At 51.6% G+C, this 23,905-nt stretch overlaps 1 protein-coding gene across 1 annotated transcript; it reads left to right on the top strand.

Annotated features, from left to right (window-relative positions):
- Positions 1-514: 514 nt before the first annotated feature.
- COLGALT1 (collagen beta(1-O)galactosyltransferase 1) lies at positions 515-19,306 on the top strand. The gene is made up of 12 exons (XM_074337930.1): positions 515-967; positions 2,426-2,536; positions 3,252-3,369; positions 7,462-7,596; positions 8,746-8,950; positions 10,650-10,769; positions 13,853-13,929; positions 14,010-14,116; positions 14,445-14,577; positions 15,848-15,975; positions 17,237-17,443; positions 17,697-19,306. The coding sequence occupies exons 1-12, from the start codon at positions 708-710 to the stop codon at positions 17,962-17,964; spliced, it is 1,869 nt and encodes a 622-aa protein (XP_074194031.1). The 5' UTR covers positions 515-707; the 3' UTR covers positions 17,965-19,306.
- Positions 19,307-23,905: the final 4,599 nt, after the last annotated feature.

Raw genomic sequence — 23,905 nt, 5'->3', positions numbered from 1 at the left:
CCCTGGGAGCGTTTCTATGGTAAGGCCCATTCTGCCTCCAGAGTGCATGCTCAGTACCGCGCATCACCTGGCTCCATCTTCACACCAACCCTTCGGGGTCCATATGACCCCATTGTACAGATGGACATACTGAAGCTCACACAGCGAGCCCAGGTGGGGGATGTATTGGGAGCCAGGTCTAGTGATGCCAGGGCCCAGGTGTTTTTAATACACAACATTCCTCTAGGACATCCCAGTGAGGTCGGGGACCCAGGATGGTAAAACCCACGATGCAGGCAGGGAAACAGGTTCAGATCTTTCGGGTTCCAAACCAGATCCTAACTACTTAGGCCTGCCTGGTGGCACAGCCGGGGCTTGTATAAATGGAAGTTGGACGGCGCATCAGATGAAAGTCCCAGCGGGAGCAGTCGCTCAGAGGGAAGATTCTGAGCTCTGTGCCTTTAAGGTGGGAACGGGGCGGGGCGTCACGAGCCCGCCTGTCGTCTAACGTCACTCCGGGCGGGCGGTGACTACCGAGACTAAGCAGCGCTCTGAGGCTTTAAGCCTGTCGCGAGGCAGGGCCTGGGAGGCGGGCCCTGATGGCTGATTCACGCCTGGCGCTCTCTTCCTCTTTAAGGCGAGCGGCTGGGGCGAGGCCCTGACGGCCCCTTTAAGGCGCGTCCCACGTCCGCCGGTAGAAAAGCGGCTTAAAGGAGACGCGTGGCGCGATGGCGGCGGCCCCACGCGCGTGCAGGCGGCGCGGGCAGCCGCTCCCAGCGCTGCTGCTGCTGCTGCTGGCGCTGCACCCTCCCGGGGGCCCGCCGGGCGCCGCCGCCTACTTCCCGGAGGAGCGCTGGACCCCAGAGTCACCGCTGCAGGCGCCGCGCGTGCTCGTCGCGCTGCTGGCGCGCAACGCGGCCCACGCGCTGCCCGCCACGCTGGGCGCGCTGGAACGGCTGCAGCACCCGCGGGAGCGCATGGCGTTGTGGTGAGCACTGCGCCGCCGGCCGCGTCCGGCCCGCTGCCCATTGGCGGGTCCACGCCGCACCCTGCCTGCTGTCCTGGCACCGGGCAAGGCGGGCGAGACTCACCCGTGTCCTCTGCCTGCTGTCCATCGGGCAGGCCAGACCCACGCGTGCCTTTTGCTTTTTGCCCGTCTGGTGGGCCAGACACAAGAGAGCCCTCTGCTTGCTGTCCCCCTCGGGTGGGCCTTACCCACCCGTGCCCTCTGCCTGCTGTCTATCGGGCAGACCAGACCCACGCGTGCCTTTTGCTTCTTGTCCCCCATTGGGGGAGCCAGACCCACGAGTGCCCTCTGCCTGCTGTTCCCCCTCCCCCATAAGGATGAGTGGACCCTTACTCTGCTTTCTGGCCTCTTTAGAGTGGGTTCTGGCCACTGCCCTGCCCGCTGCCCGCCACCCCACCCCCATGAGGGCAGATCCAAGACCACACCCAGGACAGGCCTTGCTGCCTGGGACTGACCCCTAACCCCCTTTGGAGCACACAAAGAAGGGGAGCTGCAAAGAAGGGGAACCTGGAGCCCCCCTCTGTTGGGTTGTTGCCGGAGGCCCATATTGCACTTCCACTAACTGAATTATCTTTCCACTCCTGCTGTTGCACTGCCCCTGAACCCAGCCTGTATCAGGTTTTCTGACCAGAGTGGGCTGGTGGGTTGTGTGTGTGGGGTAAGTGGATGCTTTCTGGAAGGGGAATGTGGCAGAGCCGTGAACAAGTCTGGTGATTTCCTGCCTCCTGCCTCAGTGTCCTCATCTGGAAAAAGGGAGTATTCATGTAACTGGTTGGGTTTGTCTTTGAAGATTAACCAGTTAATGGGTGTGAAGCCCTGTGCCTGGCGTCATGGGTTGGTGCTCAGTGACTAGAGCTGTGGTTATTACTGTCATCACTGCTGTCCTTGTTGTCAACTTAGTGACAGTTCCCTAGGGAGAACAGCTCTGGTCAAACTAGACTCCCAAATGTCCCTCTTCCCTCCTTCCTAGATTCCCCAGCCTGGATAATCCAAGCACACAGTTGGTGCTTAAGAAGTATCTGTTGAATGAATGAATGAGTAACCACAGGCTGCTCCGAGTTGGTGTCGCTCATAGGAGGGAATCAAGGAAGGTGGGGTGGGACTGTATGATGTATTTATATTTTTATTAAATCACACATAGTTAGTACTGAACATTCTTATAAGATCCTAGATACTCAGTAGTACTAACAGTGTCTCATGTGTTTTTCTAAAACTAGCTTGTTTCGTCCTCTCTGTAATCTAGTGAAATATCCGCACCGCTGTGTTACAGACAAGGAAACAGGAATGGGGAGGGAAAGTCCTTGCCCAGGGCTGTGTAGCTGATGGCAGGCTGAGCCCTGGTGCTGAGCCCAGGTGCTGGGCTGCTGCCCTGTCCTGCCTTGTCTCCCGGACCTCACTGACTGTTCCTTCTGCCCCCAGGGTGGCCACAGACCACAACTTAGACAACACGTCCACGGTGCTGCGGGAATGGCTGGTGGCTGTGAAGAGTTTATACCACTCCGTGGAGTGGCGGCCAGCAGAGGAGCCCAGGTGAGCCCCAGGCCCTGCCCTGAGCCCTCCCAGTCTGACTCTGCTGCACCCCTGCTCACACACCCTCCATGACTCCCCATCATCTTGCGACAGAACCCTAGCCCCTCAGCCTCTGACCCTCCAGCGGAAGTCTGCAGCCTTAAGCACCAGCTCTGGCTACTCTGACCCACCCTCAGCTTCACAATGGGTCATAATCCCCACCTCACAACCCTTGTCCCAGCCCTTTGCCCCAGCCATTCCCTCCACCTAAAATTCTCTTACCCCCATGTCTTTTGGGTGACACTCATTGCTTCGTTCTCAGTCTCACCATCAACCCAACACCAACTCTCCTGCATTTTGGACCCTGGTTTCTGTCACTTATTCAGGGTTTATGTCTGTACCCACCCACTACTCAGACCAGATTCTAAGTCTGGGAGAACAGGTTTCAAGTTTCTTTTGCTCTGTGTTCTCTCCCAGCAGCTCCCCACTCTCCTGAGCTTTCTTCCTGCTCTACAGATTGCCTGGGGGTTCTCCCCTCTGTGCCTTGGTACCTGCCATGCCCCCTGCTGGGGACACATTTTCCTCCTCCTATTTTTTTACTCGCTTCCCCCTCCCCTTCAGATCCAGTTTACCCATCCCCTCCTCCAGGAAGCCCTCTCTGACCAGCCCACAGCCTAGGCCCTCTCTAGGTTCCAACATTATATGTGCTTCCCACATCACAGCTGCCTCTCTGCAGGTCCTACCCGGATGAGGAGGGCCCTAAACACTGGTCTGATTCTCGCTATGAGCACGTCATGAAGTTGCGCCAGGCAGCCCTGAAATCAGCCCGGGACATGTGGGCCGATTACATCCTGGTAAGTTTTCCGGCTACGGAGCACAAGGTGTGTCTAGAGTGTCAGAAGGGAAAGCAGAGCAGTGGATATGGAGACCATCCTTAACCCTATTTTATAGAGAGGGAAACTGAGGCTTGAGAGGGGATGTGAGTTGTCAGAGGGAACCCAACTGGTTAGTTGGAAGAGCTGGGATTCTGTATGGGACCCCTGGGTTCCTAACCATTAGATTGTGTCCACAACTGTCCTTATGGTTGGACACTTGGGTCGTCTTCACTTTTACCACCATTACCAGTGACCCCAGATCTCCACACACTGGTGACAGCACCCTCTGGGTCACCTCAAGAAGCAGGAGGATGGGTCAGGGCCTGGGGGCCTTGGCGACACTGAGCTGCTGAGGCCTGATTTTCACTTCCTCCTTCTGGGCCGGCATTGCCTCTGGAAAGAAGGAGAGGGTTGAGTGTTAAAGGCAGCAATGTTGGATAAGTGCCCAGAGGCCACGGGCCTTCCTGTCCACTTGACCTGGTCATGACCCCCTCCCCTGGTGTGGATGGAGAGAGCATTGATAGCAGCTGGGTATTTAGACACAGTGATGCCAACCTGACTGCCTGTGGCTGGTTTTGTGTACATGCCAGGCTCCAAGCTGAGGTCTGTACCTTCTTTATTTATCAATCGACACACATTTGCAAGCCCCTCCCAGTGCCCTGCTGCTGGGCCCTGGGGGCCCAGTGAGGACCTGCACAGGCTGAACCTTACCTTCCTAGTGTCCTGGGAAAGGTGGAACTGATGAAAACACAAACCAAACTGAGTGAGGAAACATCAGAAGGCAGCCAGTGCTGTGACAAAGTTGTAGAAAGTTGTAGAAAGGCATTGTCAGTGTCCTGGGGCTACCGGAACAAAGTCCCACAATGGGGAGTTTAAAACAGTGGAAGTGTGTTGTCTCACAGTTCTGGGGGCTAGAAGTCAAATCCAGGTGTCAGCAGGGCTGTGTTTCCCCCAAAAGCTTCAGGAGGGCATCCTTTTGCGTCTTCCAGCTTCAGGTGGCTCCAGGCGTCCTTGGCTTGCGGCTGCACCACTCCAATCCCTACCTCTGTGGTCACATGGACTTCTCTTCTTCTAAGGTCACCAGTCATTGCATTTAGGGTCCACCCTTATCCAGTGTGAGCCCATCTTTTTTTTTTTTCATTTTCTTTTATTTTTTATTAGTTTCACATGTACAAAACAATGTAATAGACATTTACACCCCTCACAAAGTGGTAACCCTCCTCCCCCAATCTACTACCCCTCTGATGACCCCATCTTAACTTACATCTACAAAGACCATATTTCCAAATAATGTGACAGTCACAGGTACCAGGGGTTAGCACTTCACCATATCTGTTTGGGGGGCTTACCATTCAACCCACAACAGATGGCATAATCAGGGTGTATGATGAGTGAGCAAGGTTGGGGGACCTCCGTTAGGAGGGGACCCTAGCAGAGACCTGAGGGAGCAAAGGAACCAGCCTTGGGGGAAGCTGGGGGACAGTATCTGAGGCAGAGGGAACAAAGCAGGCAGCAAGGAGGCGGCCAGTGTAGCTGGAGTGGCGTGGTTAAAGGGGCAGCGCAGGAAGTGGCACTGAAGTCGCGGGTGGGGCAGGCCTGTGCAGCCTGAGGGAGACCTTTGACTTTTACTCTGGTAATGGGGAGCCATGAGGGTGTGTGAGCAGGGGAGGGCTGTGTTCTGAGCCCCTGTGACTACGGTAGGAGCTGGGCCTGTGTGGGGCAGGGCTGTGGAGAAAGGCAGGTGGGTTCAGGATGCATGCTGAGGCCCTGCTTGGGGCCTGGATGTGAGGGTGCTCAGCCTCTGGCCTGAGCCCCTCGGGAAGGATAAAGCTGTCCTCTGGGAGGAGGAAGACTCCTCTTGAGGGACCTGTAGGTTGATGGCTCATCAGACCATTTTACAGATGGGAACGTGGAGGCTTAGAGAGGGAGGTTTCAGCCTGCTGGCTGGGGTCTGGGAACCAGTGAGGCACAGAGGTAGGACTGGCTGTGCCTGGAACCATCCCACACAGGGCCACCCTGTCTGTTTTGCTTTCATGGTTTGAGGTTGGCTGGTTTTTACTTTTTTCTCTCAGCAAACCTGGGTAGAACTTAAGGCGTTGGTTCAAAACTCAAAGCAGCTTTTGACACACCATATTATTTTTGAAATAGGGGAGTTTGGAAATCCATACTTTTTGGGGGGGAATGTGAAATCGTTTGTCCAATTATTATTAAAAGGGCCTCTTTTTTCTCTTTTTGCACATACTGTGGATATTACTTGTAAGAAAATATACCAAAAAAAATAAGGAGCTTCAGAAATTGAAAAACAAACCTTGTAATCTTACCTCAGAGATTCACTTTCTGGCTTTTTTGTGTGTGTTATTTAATTGAGGTGTAATTCACATAACATAAAATAAACCATTTTAAAGTAGTGTTCAGTTCAGTGCTTTTTAGCACATTCGCAATGTTGTACAACCATCACCTCTATCTAGTTCCGGAACATTTCTATCACCCCAGAAGGAGACCCCGTCCCCATTAGCAGTCGCTCCCCCTTCCCTCTCTCCCCCAGCCCCTGGCAACCACTTACCTGCTTTCTGTCTCTGGATTTGTCTGTTCTGGACATTTCATATCAATGGAATCTTACACCATGTGGCCTTTGTGTCTGGCTTCTCTCACTCAGCATGATGTTTTCAAGGTTCATCCATTTTGTAACGTGTCAAAGCTTCATTTCTTTTTATGGCTGACTAATAGTCCATTGTGTGGATGGACCGCATTTTGTTTATCTGTTCATCCATTGTTGGACACTTAGGTTGTTTCCACCTATTGGCGATTGTGAATAGTGCTGCTATGAACATGGGTGTACAAGTATCTGTTTGGGTCCCTGTTTCCAGTTCTCTTGGTCTGTACCCAGGAATGGAATTGCTGGGTTACATGATAACTCTGTGTTTAACTTTTTGAGGACCCTCCAGACTGTTCTGGCTGTTTTTACTACATATTTATTCAGAGGTCACAAATCTAAATGTCCTCAAGGGGCTGGGTGGGGAATATAACACAACCACAAGGCTTGTCCTAAAGGGCAGCCAGCCACCTCCCATCTCCAGCTGAGGGTTGCCATGTGCAGATACTGTTCCCACGGTGCCAGAGAAGCCTGGAATTCTAGTTTATGCTGTTGTTTCCAGCAAGTGATCCAAATGTTCTAAAAATACTGCGTGGGTAACAAAAAGTATTATCTGTGGACCAGATGCATTTTTTAAAAAACCCCACCTGCTAATAGTTCTGCAATATACCGTGACCTGTGTGTTTTTACCTGCCGGTACACGGGAACATCCTACTGCATCGATTTATGTGGTGTAATTTTTAATTGTGGCGGGACAGCCAGAATTTCTCTAGCTGATTCGTTGAAGTCTTCCTTCAAACGCTGCTAGACTCCTGGGCCGTTCGTTCCCAGTTCATGTGACAAACAACACGACAGCACCCATCCTGGTGTGGGCTTTCTGGAAGGTGTTGGTGACACACGGTGTGGTGGGGACCAGCCGGCCGCTCCCCACCATGGTGATCCTGGTCATGGTTTGATGAATTTCCTTCCAGGCTTTTTTCTTTGCTGCAACAAGCAAGTTACCATCTTTTAACCCCGACGTTCAAGGTGTTAAAAGAAAAAAAAGGTTCCTGCTTTTATAAACTTTTTATTGGTATCCAGCTCACAAAGAAAAAAGTGTGTTGCCCCAGGCCACTCCCCACAGAGGTGGCCTCTGTCCCGACTGCCCTCATGGACCAGTTCTGCCTGTTGTAAAAGTTCCCATAAATGGGGCCACATGGCATGCCCGCTGTCATGTCTGGTGTCGCGTCAGCGCTGTATCTAGGACCCATTGGTGTTGCTATGTGCTGTGCGGTCCGTTCCTGCTCCTCCCTGCGCACCCCGTTTCATTGTGTGAATATAACTCGGCTGGTTACTAAGGGCAGAGCCAGGGTGGCTTCCAGGGCCGCATGTGCTACTCCAGGTGCCCCAGACCCCAGGGACGTCACAGCCATTCTGAGCTGTGACCTAGCCCGGTCGCTCCCATGGCCCACACTGATGCCGAAATGGATGTGTTGCAGTTTGTGGACGCAGACAACCTGATTCTGAACCCTGACACGCTCACCCTGCTTATCGCGGAGAACAAGACGGTGGTGGCGCCCATGCTGGATTCCCGGGCTGCATATTCCAACTTCTGGTGTGGGATGACTTCTCAGGTCAGGGGGCTGCCGGGGTGGGGTGGGTGCCAGGGGGTGGTGGGGACAGGGCTTAGCAAGTAGGGCCTCACTTACCATCACACCACCTCATGGCAAGCATTTCACAACACAGTCCCTGCGGCAGGGTCCATGTTTGTGTCCTCTCCTCCCCTCTTCCCAGTTGCTGAGGAAGAAACAGAAACAGAGAGGAAGTAACTTGCCTAAGCTCACACAACTAGGAAGTGGTGGTGCCTGGATGGGACTTCAGGCACAGCTTGATCCAGGTGTTCCAACAACATTCCTGTCTTCGTCCATCCCTCGGTGGCTTCATTTTTCAGACTCCTGGGGAATGATCCCCACAGCATCTAGCCAAAGTCCTCTCTGATTGAGCCTTGTCCAGTCTCTCCCATGACCCCTGAACCCCTTACTAAAGCTAACAGCATGTTAGGCTATGATTGGCCAGGCCTGGGCCACACGTCCCACCCCAGGGTTGAGACTGAGGTTGCAGCCAAAGCCAGGGGAAAGAAGGGTGGGTGCTGGGGTGGGAGCCATGCCAGGGGAAGGGGGCTGGGCGGCTGGAGCCAGGAGGCTGACCACATCCTGTCTCCTCCTGTCTTTGTTTTTAACTGACATGCAATTCCCAAAAGATAAAACTCACCATTTTAAAGTGAAGAATTCAGTGGCTTTATTTCTTTTAAATGTCATAGAAATCTAAAGGTTATGTGCCAACAACTCTAATTTGTAAAGGGTATGAGGAAGAGAGAGGCCAACTCCAGATTGTTCCACAAGCTTTTAAAAACTTCTAAATTGAATTGATGTTCAGTTTCTATGTAAATCAAAGGCTGTCAAATGTCCAGTCCTTTTTTCAGCTTTTTAATTTCCCCCTTCAAAGGCTGCATTTCTGAACTGAAGTGGGTTTCTGAACAACCAGAGCTGGGTGTGCAAGTAGGCGGCTGTTTCCCTCTTATCTGCCAGTGTCCCATCAGCTGAACCTCTGGTTGTGGAGGCTGTCACTGAATACACCCAGAGCCCTGTGCCCAGGGAATGCCCACTGCAGCCAGCAGCTGGCATGCAGGCCTTGCTCTCCAGGTGTTCCATGCCTCACATTGCCCTGGGCTTCCAGCCTCACCTTGAGGCACCTCTATGCAGAACTCTGCCCCTTCCCTGCAGGGCTACTACAAGCGCACTCCTGCCTACATCCCCATCCGAAAGAGGGACCGCAAAGGCTGCTTCGCGGTTCCCATGGTGCACTCGACCTTCCTGATAGACCTGCGGAAGTCGGCCTCCAGGAACTTGGCCTTCTACCCTCCACACCCTGACTACACCTGGTCCTTTGATGACATCATCGTTTTTGCCTTCTCCTGCAAGCAGGCAGGTGAGCCCTCAGGGGTTTGCTGTCATAGAGGCTTCATCTGGCTGGTTCTTTGGGATCATGTTGAGCAAATCCAGACAGCCCATGGCAGGTACACAGGACCAAAACTGCAGGGTGCAGGGGTGGCTTCAGGTGTGGCTGTATCCAGGTGTTCAGATGATGTTCCTAAGACCCATTCTTTCTCCAGCCCTGGTTTTCCCCCTCTCAGGTCTTTCAGGCCTATTTATTGAAGGTTATTTCCACTTAATATTTTCCTGTATTCTCCTAATTTTCTGTAGTTGAACATAATTGTTTCCTAATTGTATAATTAGGGGGAAAAATGTTTTAGCAAGAAAGAACACGGCCATTTGCTGACCTGTTATTTACTCTAAACCAGGGGTTGGCAAACTGTGGTCAGAGGGCCAAATCCAGCCCACCATCTGTTTCTGTACAGCTACAAGCTGAGAATGATTTTTATATTTGTAAATGGTTGGGAAAAAATGAAACTCAGGGTACTATTTTGTGACATCTGAAAATTATACAAAATTCAAATTTCACTGCCTGTAAAAAAAGTTTTATCAGCATGCAGCCACACCATTTATTTACGAGGTCAGACAATTAAGTTCGTGAACTCATCCTAGAAAAAGTACTACATACCTTATTGCTGAATATCACTATGGTCACCTTCGAAGTACTCCCCTTGGGAAGCTATGCACCGACACCAGCACCTAGTTCACCTTTCAAAGCAATCTTAGAACTCTTTCTGGAATGGCAATCAGAGCTGTTGTCATATTACTCTTGATGTCCTGAATGTCATCAAAATGTCTTCCTTTCAATATTTCCTTTACCTTCTGGTAAAGAAAGAAGTAGTTGAGGGCCAGATCACGTGAGTAGGGAGGGTGTTCCAATACAGTTATTTACTTACTGGCTAAAAACTCCCTCACAGACAGTGCCGTGTGAGCTGGTGCATTGTTGTGATGCAAGAGCCATGAATTGTTGGCGAAAAGTTCAGGTCGTCTAACTTTTTCACGCAGCCTTTTCAGCACTTCCAAATAGTAAACTTGGTTAACTGTTTTCCAGTTGGTGCAAATTCATAACGAATAATCCCTCTGATACCAAAAAAAGGTTAGCAACATCATTGCACCAAATTCGAAAACTTAATTGTCAGACCTTGTAAGTGTCCTCTGTGTCTGCTTTCATGTTCCAAGGGCAGAACTGAGTTGTTGAGACAGAAACCATTGGGCCAGCAGCCTAAAATATTTATACCATCTGGCACATTACGGAAAAAGTTAGTTAAAATATAAATCTTTTTCATTGAGTTTTTCACTTTATAAAAATTTAAGCCATCCAGAAAAGGACAAATACAGATGGAGGAAATGTTACTAATGTCTTGTCCAGCTGCATTCCCTTTTTAGCAGAAATGTGCATCTTTACTGTTCCCCCATTGTTTTGTGGTTTGCTTTGTCATGGAATCTTGTAGGGATCGAGTCAGTGGTGGTGCAAGGCGCTTGTTAACAGTTCTGGAGTTTGTCGATATCTCACCTGCCAGCGGGAACGCCTGTTCTAGCTCCAAGTCCCAGGTGGAGATCTGAGGGGTCTCTGCTGGTTGCTGGGAACAGTGGGACTCTAACGCTGGGCTGTGAGTCTGATGCTATGGTTGGAAGCGGCCACTGCCACCTTATTGTTCTGTTTTCAATTTTGATTGTTGTTTCCTCGGCCCCAGAGGTCCAGATGTACGTGTGCAACAAGGAAGTGTATGGGTTCCTGCCGGTGCCGCTGAGGGCACACAGTACCCTTCAGGACGAGGCCGAGAGCTTCATGCACGTGCAGTTGGAAGTCATGGGTGAGTCTGCCCACGCTGCCCTTTCTCTGCTATCTCACATCCATCCCCTTAACACTGATTGAGCACCTGTCCCTTTGCTGGGCACTGGGAACCCGACATGAACTAGGTGGACAGTTGTCCCTGCTCTCAGGGAATGCTGGCTTGCTCGCTGCTGTGCATGGCAGTCAGGGTGGGCTTCCTGGAAGAGGTGGCATTAAGATAAAAGGTGAGTAGGAGTTAGCCAGAGAGAGGATTACAGCCAGAAACTGAGAGTCTGGAGGAAATGTGAGCTCAGGGAACAGGCAAGGTCGGTGGGGCTGGTGAGCTGGGCAGGCCTGGCAGGCAGGGGCGCGGCAGTAGCCTCAAACACCAGGATTTTTCCCAGGGGCAGTCGGGAGCCATGGAGGGTGTGGGAATAGGGACAGCATCAGGTTTTCACTGATGAAACTTCATGTGCATGGGAGTGTCTGGGACACAGCCATTTTGGGGCATTTCCAAACCTTAGATCTACTACATATTTATTTAATATTTATCTTAAGCGAACACCTGGTTTTTTTTACTTGAATACATTTATTTTAAAAAAAGGAGCTACATATTTTTACCATAGTTGCAAGCTCATGTCTCTCTAATAGATATACAAATAAATCCGTAAATTATTAAACTAGCAGTTGTCCCTCAGGTGGACCCCTGAGATGGAACAAGGGCACAGGGCCAAGCTGCCATTGAGGTTATTTGAGGAGGGGGCTTCTCCTGGCCGAGGGTGGGTGGGGTGGGAGGGTGTCTCTGAAACAAGAGGACAGCAGTACAGCATCCACTTGCATGGGGGCCTTGCCCTGTGCTGGGCACACACATCCCTGAGAGGTCCTGGGAGGCAGCACAGCCATTCCCCCAGTGTACAGATGGGGGGGTCAGGCCCCCTGCTGTTTGCCTTAGTTTCCCCATTCTGGACAGTTCTCAGAGAAGGGATTAATCTCCCCCTGGTGGCTGAAGTTGGAATGACACCCTACCCTCAGTTTTGGAGGGACTTTGGTCTTTTGAGGTGACTCCTGGAGGCCACAAGGTCACCAGAGTGGAGACCCCACAACACCTGGGTGTCTGTCACATGCAGTTGCTCAGGTCCAGCCTGGGAACCCCACTGGGCCAGAGTCACGAGAGGTAGGTCTCTGCCTGTTACCAACCCTTACTGGCAACTGGACCGTGAGAAGCAGCTCTGTCTGCCATAGTTTTCCTAATTTAAGTTTTCACATGTATTTGTTGCGTCAGGTCAGGAAACAGTTCATGCTGCTGTTATAAACTCAACCACAACAGAGGTGTGAATATCTTCCTATTTCTTGAAGGCCAGAGCAGAGCACATAGAACAGATAGAGGGAGGGTCTGGAGATTTCAGATATTTGTGTAAATCCTTCGTTCTGTTTGAGTGAAAACCACATTTTCTTTTCTTTTTATAATTTATTTTTTAAATTTATTGGGGTGACAATTGTTAGTAAAACTACATAGATTTCAGGTGTACAATTCTGTATTACATCATCTATAAATCCAATTGTGTGTTCACCACCCAGAGTCAGTTCTCCTTCCATCACCATATATTTGATCACATTTTCTTTCCATCTGTGCATGGGCACCGGGACCTGGGCTGTGCATGTGATTTTTCATGTGTTCAAAAATCTTTCTACGATGAAATTTTAGACTTGCAGAAAAGCTCTGAGTGATGAGATCCCACTTCCCCACAGGCAGGTACTGTTGCCATCCATACCCCCTCGTGCGGGGTGGGACACAGAGGCTCTGACAAAGAAGGGAAGGGGCATCTGGGATCTGAGCCTACATTCTCAGATCCCAAAGTCTTGCCCTTGGTCTCAGCTCCCTTCAGGAGGGTGCGCCGCCAGGAGCTGAAGGGCTCTGGGTAGCAGGAAGCCCTGGGACACTGTGGGTTTGGGAGAGGCCCAGGCTGTGAGGTGGGAGGTGCCAGATTGGCTCTGGGCCTCGCCCAGTCCTCTCCCAGACAGAGGGACCTGTGTCTGTCCCTTGAGCTCACACAGGTTCTTTGTTGTTGGCAGGGCAGATGCCACACACCCTGTCACGGTGGCCTTTTGTGGGCCAGCCAGGCTCATGTCCCCCTGTGGGTTTAATCTTCTCCAGGAAACCATCAGGAATGTGCCACGATGGCCCGGGGGTGTGGTCTGAGCATTGCTTAAAGCAGCTACAAGAACAGTCCTGACTACTCTGAAATTCTGGGCAAACCTTGGCTGGTAGATGCATCACTCAGTCACATGACCCATCTCCCTATGTGTCTTTCCTATGTGTGTCTCTGTATCCACATTTTCCACTTTTACAAGGACCTGTCACAGTGATTAGGTCCCACTCTAATGACCTCATTCTATCTTGATCACCTCTCTATTTCCAAACAGGGTCACATTCTGAGGTCCTAGGGGTTCAGAAGCCAACGTGTCTTTTTGGGGGAGGACGCCAACCCATAAAGTGTGTGATTTCATGGCATCTTTTCATGAAACCTCTGAGGGGTTATTAGCCCATTTTATAGATGAGGAATATGAGACTCAGCGAGGTCAGGGTCACACAGTTTGTCATCAGTCCTTTGTTCATTCTGAGTAATAATTGAGCAACTGCTATATGCCGAGCCCTGTGTTGGGCACTGGGGACCCAGTATGAGTGGACAGACCTGGTGTTCATCCCATGGGGCTCACAAGAGCTAGATAAGGAGTTAGGATAACTGGATGTGAGTTTGATGATGGAAGCCCAGGTGCCACTGTGGGGCCGGGAAGAGGTACCTGACTCAGCCTGAGGGGATGGTCGGGAGGCTCACCCTTCCTCAAGAGGGCATCTTAGCTGAGAACAGTTCGTGGGGGAGGAAGGAAGGAGGTGCCATGCAGAGGCCTGAGGTAAGAACGGGTGAGATTGGCTTGCTAACAGCCAGAGTGATTAGGGGGCGGGGGAGAGATACTAGCGCTCGTGTGGTGGGTGGGGCACAGCCAGGTCTCCAGCCCCAGGCTGAGGAGCTCGGGGTAATATGGCGGCGGCGATGGAAAGAAGCTGGAACATCTTCCCACCCCATGACCCCAGCAACCCCTTGGCTTCTCTTTGCCCTACAGTGAAGCACCCACCAGCAGCGCCCTCCCGGTTTATCTCGGTGCCCACCAAGACGCCTGACAAGATGGACTTTGATGAGGTGGACCAGGCCTTCTGGGGTGGGGGAGAGGAGGGCGGGGTGTGGGGGCTGGAGGGTCCAATGGGGGCTCTGTGCCTCAGGTCTTTATGATCAACCTGAAGCGGCGTCAGGACCGGCGGGAACGCATGCTGCAGGCACTACAGGTGCAGGAGATCCAGTGCCGACTGGTGGAGGCCGTGGACGGCAAGTGAGTCTGAGCCAGGGGAGGGATGGGTCTGCATGCGGGTATAGACCCTGCTGCTGGTGGGCGTCATGGAAGGCAGAGTCCAACCCAGTGGGGAGGAGTGTAGGCTGTTCTGGTGGGGGCCACAGTGGAGGGGAAGTGAGTCTGACCCTAGGAGAGGGCCTGGCAGGGCCGCACTGTGTGTAGACCCCTCTCTGCAGGCCTGGCCGTAGGTTCAGGAGCTGTGCCAATGGTGGAAGGAGGAGGCAGCCACTTGGTGGGAGGGGGCACTAATGGTGGAATGGCAGGCAGAGTGGCTCTTCCACTGACTCCCTCCTGTCCCTACTTTCAGAGCCATGAACACTAGCCAGGTGGAGGCGCTGGGCATCCAGATGCTTCCTGGCTACCGGGATCCCTACCATGGGCGGCCCCTCACCAAGGGCGAGTTGGGATGCTTCCTCAGCCACTATAACATCTGGAAAGAGGTGAGTCCGGTGGGGCTGGGTGTGCAGTTGCACGGGTGGGACAGGGCCCTCCTCAGCCTTCCCAGCTCAGGGAGGGCATCGCTTGTACCCTAGGCAGCTTCCAAAGCTGCAGCAGGACCCAGGACCTCGCTGTAGTGAATGTCCTTCCATTGTATGGATGTGGAAACTGAGACTGGGAAGGGGGTGGGGGGAGCCCAATTTTGAAATAGGTGGGGTCTAAGGCCCAGGGACCCCCAATTGAGGCCTCTTCACACCTAGCTGCTTTCAAATGTCTGGAGCCTTGATTCCAGTTTTGACATTTACTAATAGAAGTAACAGCCATGGTGACATTAACTAGTGTGGACCCCATGCCAGGGGCAGCCATTAACCCTGGAGCACATCAGCCACAGTCAGGTGGAGAGGCTGTGGTAGGCGAGGATGCCAGGCTGGGATTCAAACCTGGGTGGCCAGGCATGAGGCCAGATGGGGCATCTGGATGCAGGGTGGGAGGGTGCCCTGGAGGGGATGTCCAGGCATTTGAGGCAATGGATGCTCCCTCAGGTTGCCCTCCTTTCCTGTGATTCATCATGGATAGCATGGGGCAGAGGTTGTGGTGTCCTAGCAAGCATCCCAGGAGCCAGGGAACACCCAGGTTCCCTACTTCTTAGAGGGATGAGCTCTGTGAGCAGGAAGGTGCTCTCAAGTCTGAGCTTCAGTTTCCACAGATGACAGAGTCACAGCCTCAGGGGACAGTCATGAAGATTCTGACGTTCATTCAGGGAACATTTGGCAAGCACCTACTGTGTGCCAGGCCTGGTACTGGGGACACAATAGCCACCAGGACAGACCCAATGTCCTGCAGAGGGCTCACGGCTCCACAAGGTAGGGTGACTAATGATAAACCACAAAGAAATAAAGCAAAGTGAAATAAGTGAGATACATCTAGTGAAGGGGCCCAGGGCTATGAATTGTCCTTAGCTTGCACCTTTGGGTGGTGGTCAGGAAGAAGCTCCTAAGTAGGTGACATTAGAGCTGAAGCCTGAGGGTGAGAGGAAGTCTGCCTGCCACTGTGTGGGGAAGGGTGCTGTGTGTCAGCACAACCCCAGACCCTGGGGTGGGAAGGAGCAGCCAGGCCGAGGCATCTGTTACCAAGTGTGCAAGGAGGTGTGGTCTGGAGGAGAGATCAGTGCATACAGTGGTGGGAGAGGGGCACATTTGCTTCTCTCCTGCTACCCCAGAGCCTTTAAGCAAAGCTGGCTTCAGGGTGAGGCTGGGTCTTGGTCTCCCTCAGGTCGTGGACCGGGGACTGCAAAAATCGCTTGTGTTCGAGGACGACCTGCGCTTTGAGATCTTCTTCAAGAGGCGCCTGATGAACCTCATGCGGGATATTGAGAGGGAGGATCTAGACTGGGACCTCATGTGAGTGTGGGGTCTGGGGGTGGAGCCAGGACTGGTGGCGTGGTCTGGGGCATGGCCAGAGCTCAGGGGCGTGGTCTGGCGCAGGGGCAGAACTGGGGTGTGGCCAGTGCCCAGGGGTGAAATATCGAGTGTGGTGGAGCTGTGGCTTAGGGGTAGGGCCAGAGCTCAGCGATGTGGTCTCTGGTCAGGGCTCAAGGGCCTGGTGTGGGGTGGGCTGGGGCTGGGGCCTGGGGCCTGGGGGTGGGGTCAGGGCTCACTCAGTATTGTGGTCAGGAGTGGGGTGGAGCTAGAGCTGGGGTTGGAGCCAGAGCTCAGAAGTATGACCTATAGCATATAGATCTGAGGGCAGCTGGTTAGTAGGTTGAGCCAACTCTTGGTAGTATGGCAGAGGGGGGACTCGTGTGTGTGTGTGTCGCCTGTGTGAGGGGTCTCGTGGTCCCTGAAACTGAGAGCAGTCAGACTTGGGATGTGGCCTGAGGGCAATGGGGTAGGGCCATAGAAGAATGACCTGGAAGTCTAGGCACCTGGCTATGGACAGTGGGGTTTGTCAGGGCTTGGGGGATGAGCTATGGCTAAGATTTTCCCTGGCTGCCTATGGGCGTGGCTGAGGGGCTGGGGGTGTGGCCTGGGTGGGTGTGGTTAGGATTTGGTAGTCTGGCCGGCCGCTGTGGACTTGGCTAGAGTGTGAGGAGTAGCTAGGGAGTCTGGGTCTTAGACCAGCACTAGGTCAGATGTGGCCAGCATATCTCTGGAACAGTCCTTTGGGATCTCCTATAGGAGGGTAGGTTCCTCCTCCCTCCCTCCCTCCCTCCCTCTCCCATATCTAGGGTCCTGATCCAGGTTCTAGGCCCCAGACGTTGGTCTCTGCTATTAATAAGAATATAACTTCACCCTTTCATTTCGACTGCTCGCCATGTCCTTGCACCTCACCCCACTGCCCCACAGCCCTCTGGTCCCACTCAGACCCACTCTTCTTGCTTGTGGCACAGCCTCAGAGGACGTCCCAGAAATCCCATTCTCCCCAGGGCCAGATCCTTCCATGGCTCCCTAATGGCCTTGGAAAAGATCCGTCCTCCTTGTGGGCCCCAGACCCTGTCCTGTGGTCCTGCCAGTCCAGCTCTACACGCCTCTTTGTTGTGCCCTAAACATGCCAAGCCCGCTCCCACCGCAGGGCCTGACGGGCTCACTAGATCCCTGCCTTGCTGGGCAGTGTGCTCTGGTGGGCGCTAGGAGGGTGACAGGTCCCGGTTCTGCACCGCAGCTACGTGGGCCGGAAGCGGATGCAGGTGGAGCACCCTGAGACGGCTGTGCCCCGTGTGAGGAACCTGGTGGAGGCTGACTACTCCTACTGGACGCTGGCCTACGTGATCTCTCTGCAAGGCGCCCGCAAGCTGCTGGCTGCCCAGCCACTCTCCAAGATGCTGCCTGTTGACGAGTTCCTGCCAGTCATGTTCGACAAGCACCCAGTGTGAGATGGGGTTGTGGCGGGCAGGCGGGCTGGGGTCTCACTGTATGGTTGTCCTGGAAGGGGAGGCACGAGGCTTGGGCACCCCCAGGAAGATTCCTTTTCCTTTGCCCACTGCCTCTGTGTGTTCCCTCCACTTCTGGTTCCATCTGTATCTGCTTCCCACCCACTTCTGTCTCAAACTGTCCCCTCCCACTTCTCCCTCCATCTGTCCCTTCCCCTGACCCACTGCTGCCCTTCACTTCCCTCCCCCCAGGTCCGAGTACAAGGCCCACTTCTCCTCCCGCAACCTGCGCGCCTTCTCGGTGGAGCCCCTGCTTGTGTACCCTACACACTACACAGGGGACGATGGGTACGTGAGTGACACAGAGACCTCAGTCGTGTGGAACAACGAGCACGTCAAGACTGATTGGGACCGTGCCAAATCCCAGAAGATGCGGGAGCAGCAGGCATTGAGCCGTGAAGCCAAGAACTCGGACGTGCTGCAGTCCCCGCTGGACAGTGCTGCCCGGGACGAGCTCTGAGGGGCAGCAACCAAAACACCAAAGCAGCCGGCGCTGCCCCAGCCTCCACGTGCGGATCCATGGCGAGCCACAGCGGGCTCTCCACGCAGGGTGGTATTCAGCCAGCTCTTGCTCAGCAATCATGTGCATGCACACAGCATTCATGGAATGCCTACTGTATGCCAGGAACAGGGCTTGGAACCAGGAGATTGAGTGGAAACAGGCCATCATTCATTTCTCTGTGTGCTTGCCATTTTGAAAGCATTGACTGCGTGCCAGGTTCATGTGCGATGGCAGTGAACAAGGAATAATTATTCCCTCAGTCAGTGATTGATTCAGTCATCAAGCATTATTGATTCCCCCACCAAGAATCAGGTACTAGTGATACGCATTCATTTTTTTAATTAATTCAAATATTTATTGAATGCCTACTATATGTTGGGCACCATTTCAGGCTCTGGGAATATTGAGGTTAAGCAAGACACTTTCATTCATTTATTCAAACACAGGTCAAGCACCTACTGTGTGCTTGGGACTTGTGACACAAAAGTGCTTATTGACTCAGTGCATTTATTGAGTGCCTGCTGTGTGCTGGGAGCTGAGCTCAGTGCTGGGATAGAGATAAACAAGGTGCTTTCCATTCTTTAATTGGTTTCTTCTCCATACATCTGAGGAGTATTTACTGTGTGCCAGGCATTAGTGATACAAAACAGTGTGACAGTTGCTCAGTCAGCATTTGATCACCCACATGTGTGCGGGGTCACAGAGATGAACAAAATGAGTCCTTTCATTTCTTCATGCAGTAGATATTTATTGAGCACCTACTGTGTGCCAAACCTTGTGATTGAGTGAGTCCCTTGTTTGTCCCCTAGTCACCCGAGCAGACAACACCCTCCCATCACCCAGGAGGGAGGGTGGATCTTCTCTCACCAGGGACAGCTGCCAGGTCCCAGCGACCACATGGTCACACGCAGGCCCCCTGGCCCCAGCCCCCCTGGAGGGGGCAGGGACGAAGATGGGGGCTGGGTCTCCCCTGCCCACCTCAGTCCTGTTTGCTTGACCTCCCTGGCCTGCCTCTCAGGTGTGGTCTCTGCCTGCTCAGTGGGGGTCCTCTGTCCAAGCCTTTGGTGGGCTCGTATGTTTGAGGCCTTCATGAGCTCAGCTGCATGGGTGCTGCCCTCCGCCTGGGCAGGTTATTCCCCAGCCCAGGCTGGAGGACTCTCTGTGCCTTCAGCCAGAAATGAATGTCAGAGCCGGCCAGCAGTGCTTCACTCTTAGGGACGGATAGTAACTGCTCACCTGGCCATGTCCTGGATAACTTGCTTATTTTTTTATTAAATGTGCCTGGTTGGGTTTCACATAAGTCTGTGTTCTCTTCTTGGTCCAATGCTCTGCTTATGACACACCATTCCCAGACCCCACGCCTGCTGCTGGCCATGATTGGGGTGCTGGAGAGAAGCTGGTGGGAGAGTGAGTGGATGAGGGGTCAGTGAGAGCCTGTCCCATAAAACGTCCCTGAAATAGCCCAAGAAAAGACGGACAACCAAACTCAACCCTGTGTGGTCCCCAGGATTGTTTCAGGTGATAGAATACAGAGGGGCACTGTCATAGTTTGGAGTCCCCAGAACACATCTCAAGATGAGGGTTTGGTTATTCAAGAGGTCACCCCAGGAAGCCCCGATGAGAGTGAGGATCTGAGACAAGGAAGGAAGGAGCCCTACAAGTGGCGCCAATAAGCAGTTGACTTACTGGGCACCTGGAGACTTCAGGGAGACAGCCCGGAGCAGACACCTCAGAGTGGACCCACCCCAAGCGGTGTTCAATACTTATGGAGTCTCAAGATTCTCAAGCCCTTATGGTGCATAAGCCTATAGTTGAGGCTTTTACAAAATACACAGATGGTGTGCGATCCTTGTGGAAAAATTAGGACATACTGCTAAGCAAACCGAAAAAGCGAAATTAAGTCACAGGTCCTCAGAGACATTTCAGTGAAAAATCTTCCAGTCCTACCCCTTTGCATGGAGTAAACCTATACGTTTTTTTAAGAGGAGCATGTTACATACACTCTTCTGTAACCTGCTTCCTTTGCCCCCATGCAACACTTTTATTTCATAAACATGGGATCCATTGTTTTTAAAAGATTTTATTGGAGAAGGGGAACAGGACTTTATTGGGGAACAGTGTGTATTTCCAGGACCTTTTTTTAAATTGGGGAACAGTAGTGTGCTTTGCCCAGGACTCACCAGCTCCATCCAAGTCAAGTTGTTGTCCTTTGACTCTTAGTTGTGGAGGTCACAGCTCAGCTCCAGGTCCAGTCGCTCTTGTTAGTTGCAGGTGGCGCAGCCCACCATCCCTTGTGGGAGTCGAACTGGCAACCTTGTGGTTGATAGCATGCACTCCAACCAACTGAGCCATCTGGCCACCTGGGAGCTCAGCGGCAACTCATTGACTTCATTCATTCTAGTTGTGGAGAGCGCAGTTCGCTGCCCCATGTGAGAATCGAACTGTCAGCCCTGTTGCCCAGAGCTTTCGCTCTAACCAACTGAGCCACCCATCCACCCTTTCTTTTTCTTTTAAATAAATTTTATTAGGGAATATTGGGGAACAGTGTGTTTCTCCAGGGCCCATCAGCTCCAAGTCGGTGTCCTTCAATCTAATTGTGGAGGGTGCAACTTAGCTCCAAGTCCAGTTGCGGTTTTCAATCTTAGCTGCAGGGGGCGCAGCCCACCATTGGGAATTGAACCGGCAAACCTGTTGTTAAGAGCCGGTGCTCTAACCAATTAAGCCATCCCACCTCCCACCGGCAGCTCAGCAGCAGCTCATTGTCTTCAATCTAGTTGTGGAAGGCGCAGCTCACTGCCCCATGTGGGAATCGAACCAGCAACCCTGTTGTCCAGAGCTCGAGCTCTAACCAACTAAGCCATCCAGCTGCCCTGGGATCAACTTTCTTTTTAAATTTAGCAACATGTTGTGGACATTCTAATCCATGCCGATGTCTACCAGCTCATTTTGGGTTGTAACAGTATTCCATGATGGGGGTGGACCACTATTTACTGGACCATTCTGATTGGAGAACATCACAGCCCCCAGTGAACAGTATCATCTGATACATCTTTGCTGCTGAAACTTTTATCTCACTTGGGTAAGTTGATACTGGTGGAATTGCTGGGTTAACAGGAAAGTGCACTTGAGTTTCAGTAGAGGCCGCCATAGTTACTTTTCTTGTTAACTCCTCACTGTTCATTCAGGGTGGATGATCCGAGTTTATTAGGAACCAGTCCCGTCTTAGGGGACGCTGGAGTCGCTTCTCATGTTACAGTTACATGTGATGTTTCCAAATCTTACCTTAACCTAGTGAATCTCAACTGGGCGTGATTTTGTCCCTCGGAGACATTAGGCAACATCCAGAGACATTTCTGGTAGTGGTGACTTGGGGTGGGTGGTACTGGTATTGAGTGGACAGAAGTTAGAGATGCAGCTAAACATGCTACAGGACACAGAGCATCCCCATAATAAAGAATGATTGGGCCCCAAAAGTTTACCATGCCAATGTTGACAATCCCTGCACCCATTTCCATTCAGCCTCTTGGGGACATGAGTCTCTAAAAGGGTCTTCGTGGCATAAAGCAGTTTTGTTTGCTACAAAATGTCTCTGATAAAATGTAGATTCTCAGGCTCTGCCTCCAGACTGAAGGGGTTAGAAGCTTATTGGTGGTGCCCAGGAAACTGAATTTCATTTTGAATGTCCCCACCCCACATCTAATTATCTAACTCAGATCTTTCCTTTCCTCTCTTAACCTCCAGGAGAACTGCATCCATCCTTCTGGAATGTTTCATATATAGTGTTTTAACCTGTTCTTTTTTATTGAAAAGTGATTCATTTTCACGGGAAAACCCTTTAGTTGGTCTTTTGGCTCATTGTCTTACTTTGCTATGGCTGCAGTAACAAATGTCACAAATATACTGACTTAAAACAACACACATTTATTCTTGTGCAGTTCTGGAGGCCAGAAGTTTGAAATCAGTATACTGTGTCGAATAATCCAGAATAATCTCCCCATCATCTCAAAATCCTTAATTTAATCCCATTTGCAAAGCTCCTTTTGCCATTTAAAGTAACATTCATGCCGTGGCCAGTTAGCTCTGCTGGTTAGAGCACGGTGCTCTTAACCAGGTTGCCGGTTCGATCCCCACATGGGCTACTGTGAGCGGCGCCCTCCTTAAAAAAGTAAAATAAATAAAATAAAGTAACATTCACAGATATTGAGCCATAGGACATGAATATCTTTGGGGATGGGGACATTATTCAGTCTACCACATTTGTCGTTTAGCATAGCTGCAATTGTGACTGGCTCCATGGATGTGTCATAATTTATTATGTATCATAACACAGTGTATCAGTCCAGCTTAAGGTGGGAAAGAGAAACCACTTGAGGTCTTGTCTTTTAAGAGGAAGGGTGCTAATATAGGAAGTTCACAAGGACCCTATTCTGCTCTTGTAGTGTGAAAACAGTTACAGACTAGGTTGAATGAATGAATGGGCATGATTATGTGCCAATAAAATCATGTATAAAAATAGGCAGTGGGCCAGATGTGGCCCAGGGGATGTAGTTTGCCAGTTCCTGGTGCAGAGGAGCAGGACCTGGGCTGGTCCTCTAGGAATGATTCTGCAGAACTGGCTCACCAGGGGAACTGAGGCTCCCCACAATCACAGAAGGCGGGGAGACAGGAGGTCCTGGAAACCTCCAACTTTGGGCACATATCCTGTATCTGTGATTCAGGAATAGATGCCACCTTCACCTCCACAACTGCTTTTCAACGCCCACAAAGGTTGGCTGCTGGTAGAGTGAAGAGGGGAAAACGCTAAGACAGCACCAGTTCCTTCTTCCTTCCCAAGTCCCACCGGTGCCTCTGGCTGGTGGACCCCAACATATGCCTGGCTACATGGAAATCTGAGAGCGTGACGGCAGCTGTGCAGCCTCTGCTTGGAGAGGGGTTGCTCGGAAGCACCACTTCCTTCTTGCTTGTTACTGTATGTTGTGGGGATGATAAGAATGATTGTGTAGTTGTATAATCATAGAAGGATGTATGTGTATGATTGTGTAGGATGTATAATCATAGAAACCATTATATGTAATTGCAGGATTAGTGATTATTAGGCAGTGCAATAATTAGGTAATGACGTGTAATTTTAGAGATTATGAATCACATAATGGTTACACCTTCCAGGAAACTCAGTGTGAATCTTGTTGACATTGCCTGGGTGGTCCCGCCACGTTGGCAGGTGGCGTGATGAAAAGGTGTGGATACATACGGGTGGCATTAGGGTAGATTAAGGGGATGGGGGTGAGAGTGGGAGGATGGGGTAAGGCTGGGGCTGGGTTTCAGGTGGGAGTGGAGGGTGGGGTCAGCATGAGGACAGTGCTAGAATTAGCCTAAGGTTGGGAGAAGTAAGGAGAAGTTGAGGAAGAATTGATTAGGTCAAAGGGTTGGCAAATTATGCCCCATGGACAAAATCGGTCCAGCTACTTGTTTTTTTAATTGAGGTGAAATTCAAATAAGATAAAATTAGCCATATTCAAATGTACGATACCAAGGCATTTAGTTATTCACATTGTTGTTCAACCATCCCCACCCCTTACTTTTTTTCACATCCAGCTCCAAAACTTTTCCATCTTCCCAAACTGAAACTCTGTGCCCATTAAACACTAACTTCCCACCCCCCTTCCCCAGCCCCTGGTGCCCACTCTTCTACTTTCTGTCTCTATGAATCTGACCACTCTAGATACCTCATATAAGTGGAATCATAAAGTATTTGATCATAGTGTCTGGCTTATTTCACTGAGCATAACGTCCTCAAGCTTCATCCATGTTGCAGCAGGTGTCAGAATGTCCTTTTTTTTTAAGGCTGAATAATATTCTGTTATATGGATGGACCACATTTTGCTTCTCCATTCACCTG

This window comes from Rhinolophus sinicus, linkage group LG07 (genome assembly GCF_036562045.2).
Source record: "Rhinolophus sinicus isolate RSC01 linkage group LG07, ASM3656204v1, whole genome shotgun sequence".
Classification (NCBI taxonomy): Eukaryota; Metazoa; Chordata; class Mammalia; order Chiroptera; family Rhinolophidae; genus Rhinolophus; species Rhinolophus sinicus.
Note: the sequence above shows the minus strand (reverse complement) of the source record. Positions and strands in the feature narration are given on the sequence as shown.

What these genes read in the sequence shown, in the direction of transcription:
- COLGALT1 (XM_074337930.1), top strand. Translation starts at nt 708, where the DNA reads ATGGCGGCGGCCCCACGCGCGTGCAGGCGGCGCGGGCAGCCGCTCCCA. An exon ending in GGTGTGGGATGACTTCTCAG is followed by an intron (nt 7,597 to 8,745) that starts GTCAGGGGGCTG and finishes CCTTCCCTGCAG; the next exon opens with GGCTACTACAAGCGCACTCC. An exon ending in GTGGAGGCCGTGGACGGCAA is followed by an intron (nt 14,117 to 14,444) that starts GTGAGTCTGAGC and finishes CCCTACTTTCAG; the next exon opens with AGCCATGAACACTAGCCAGG.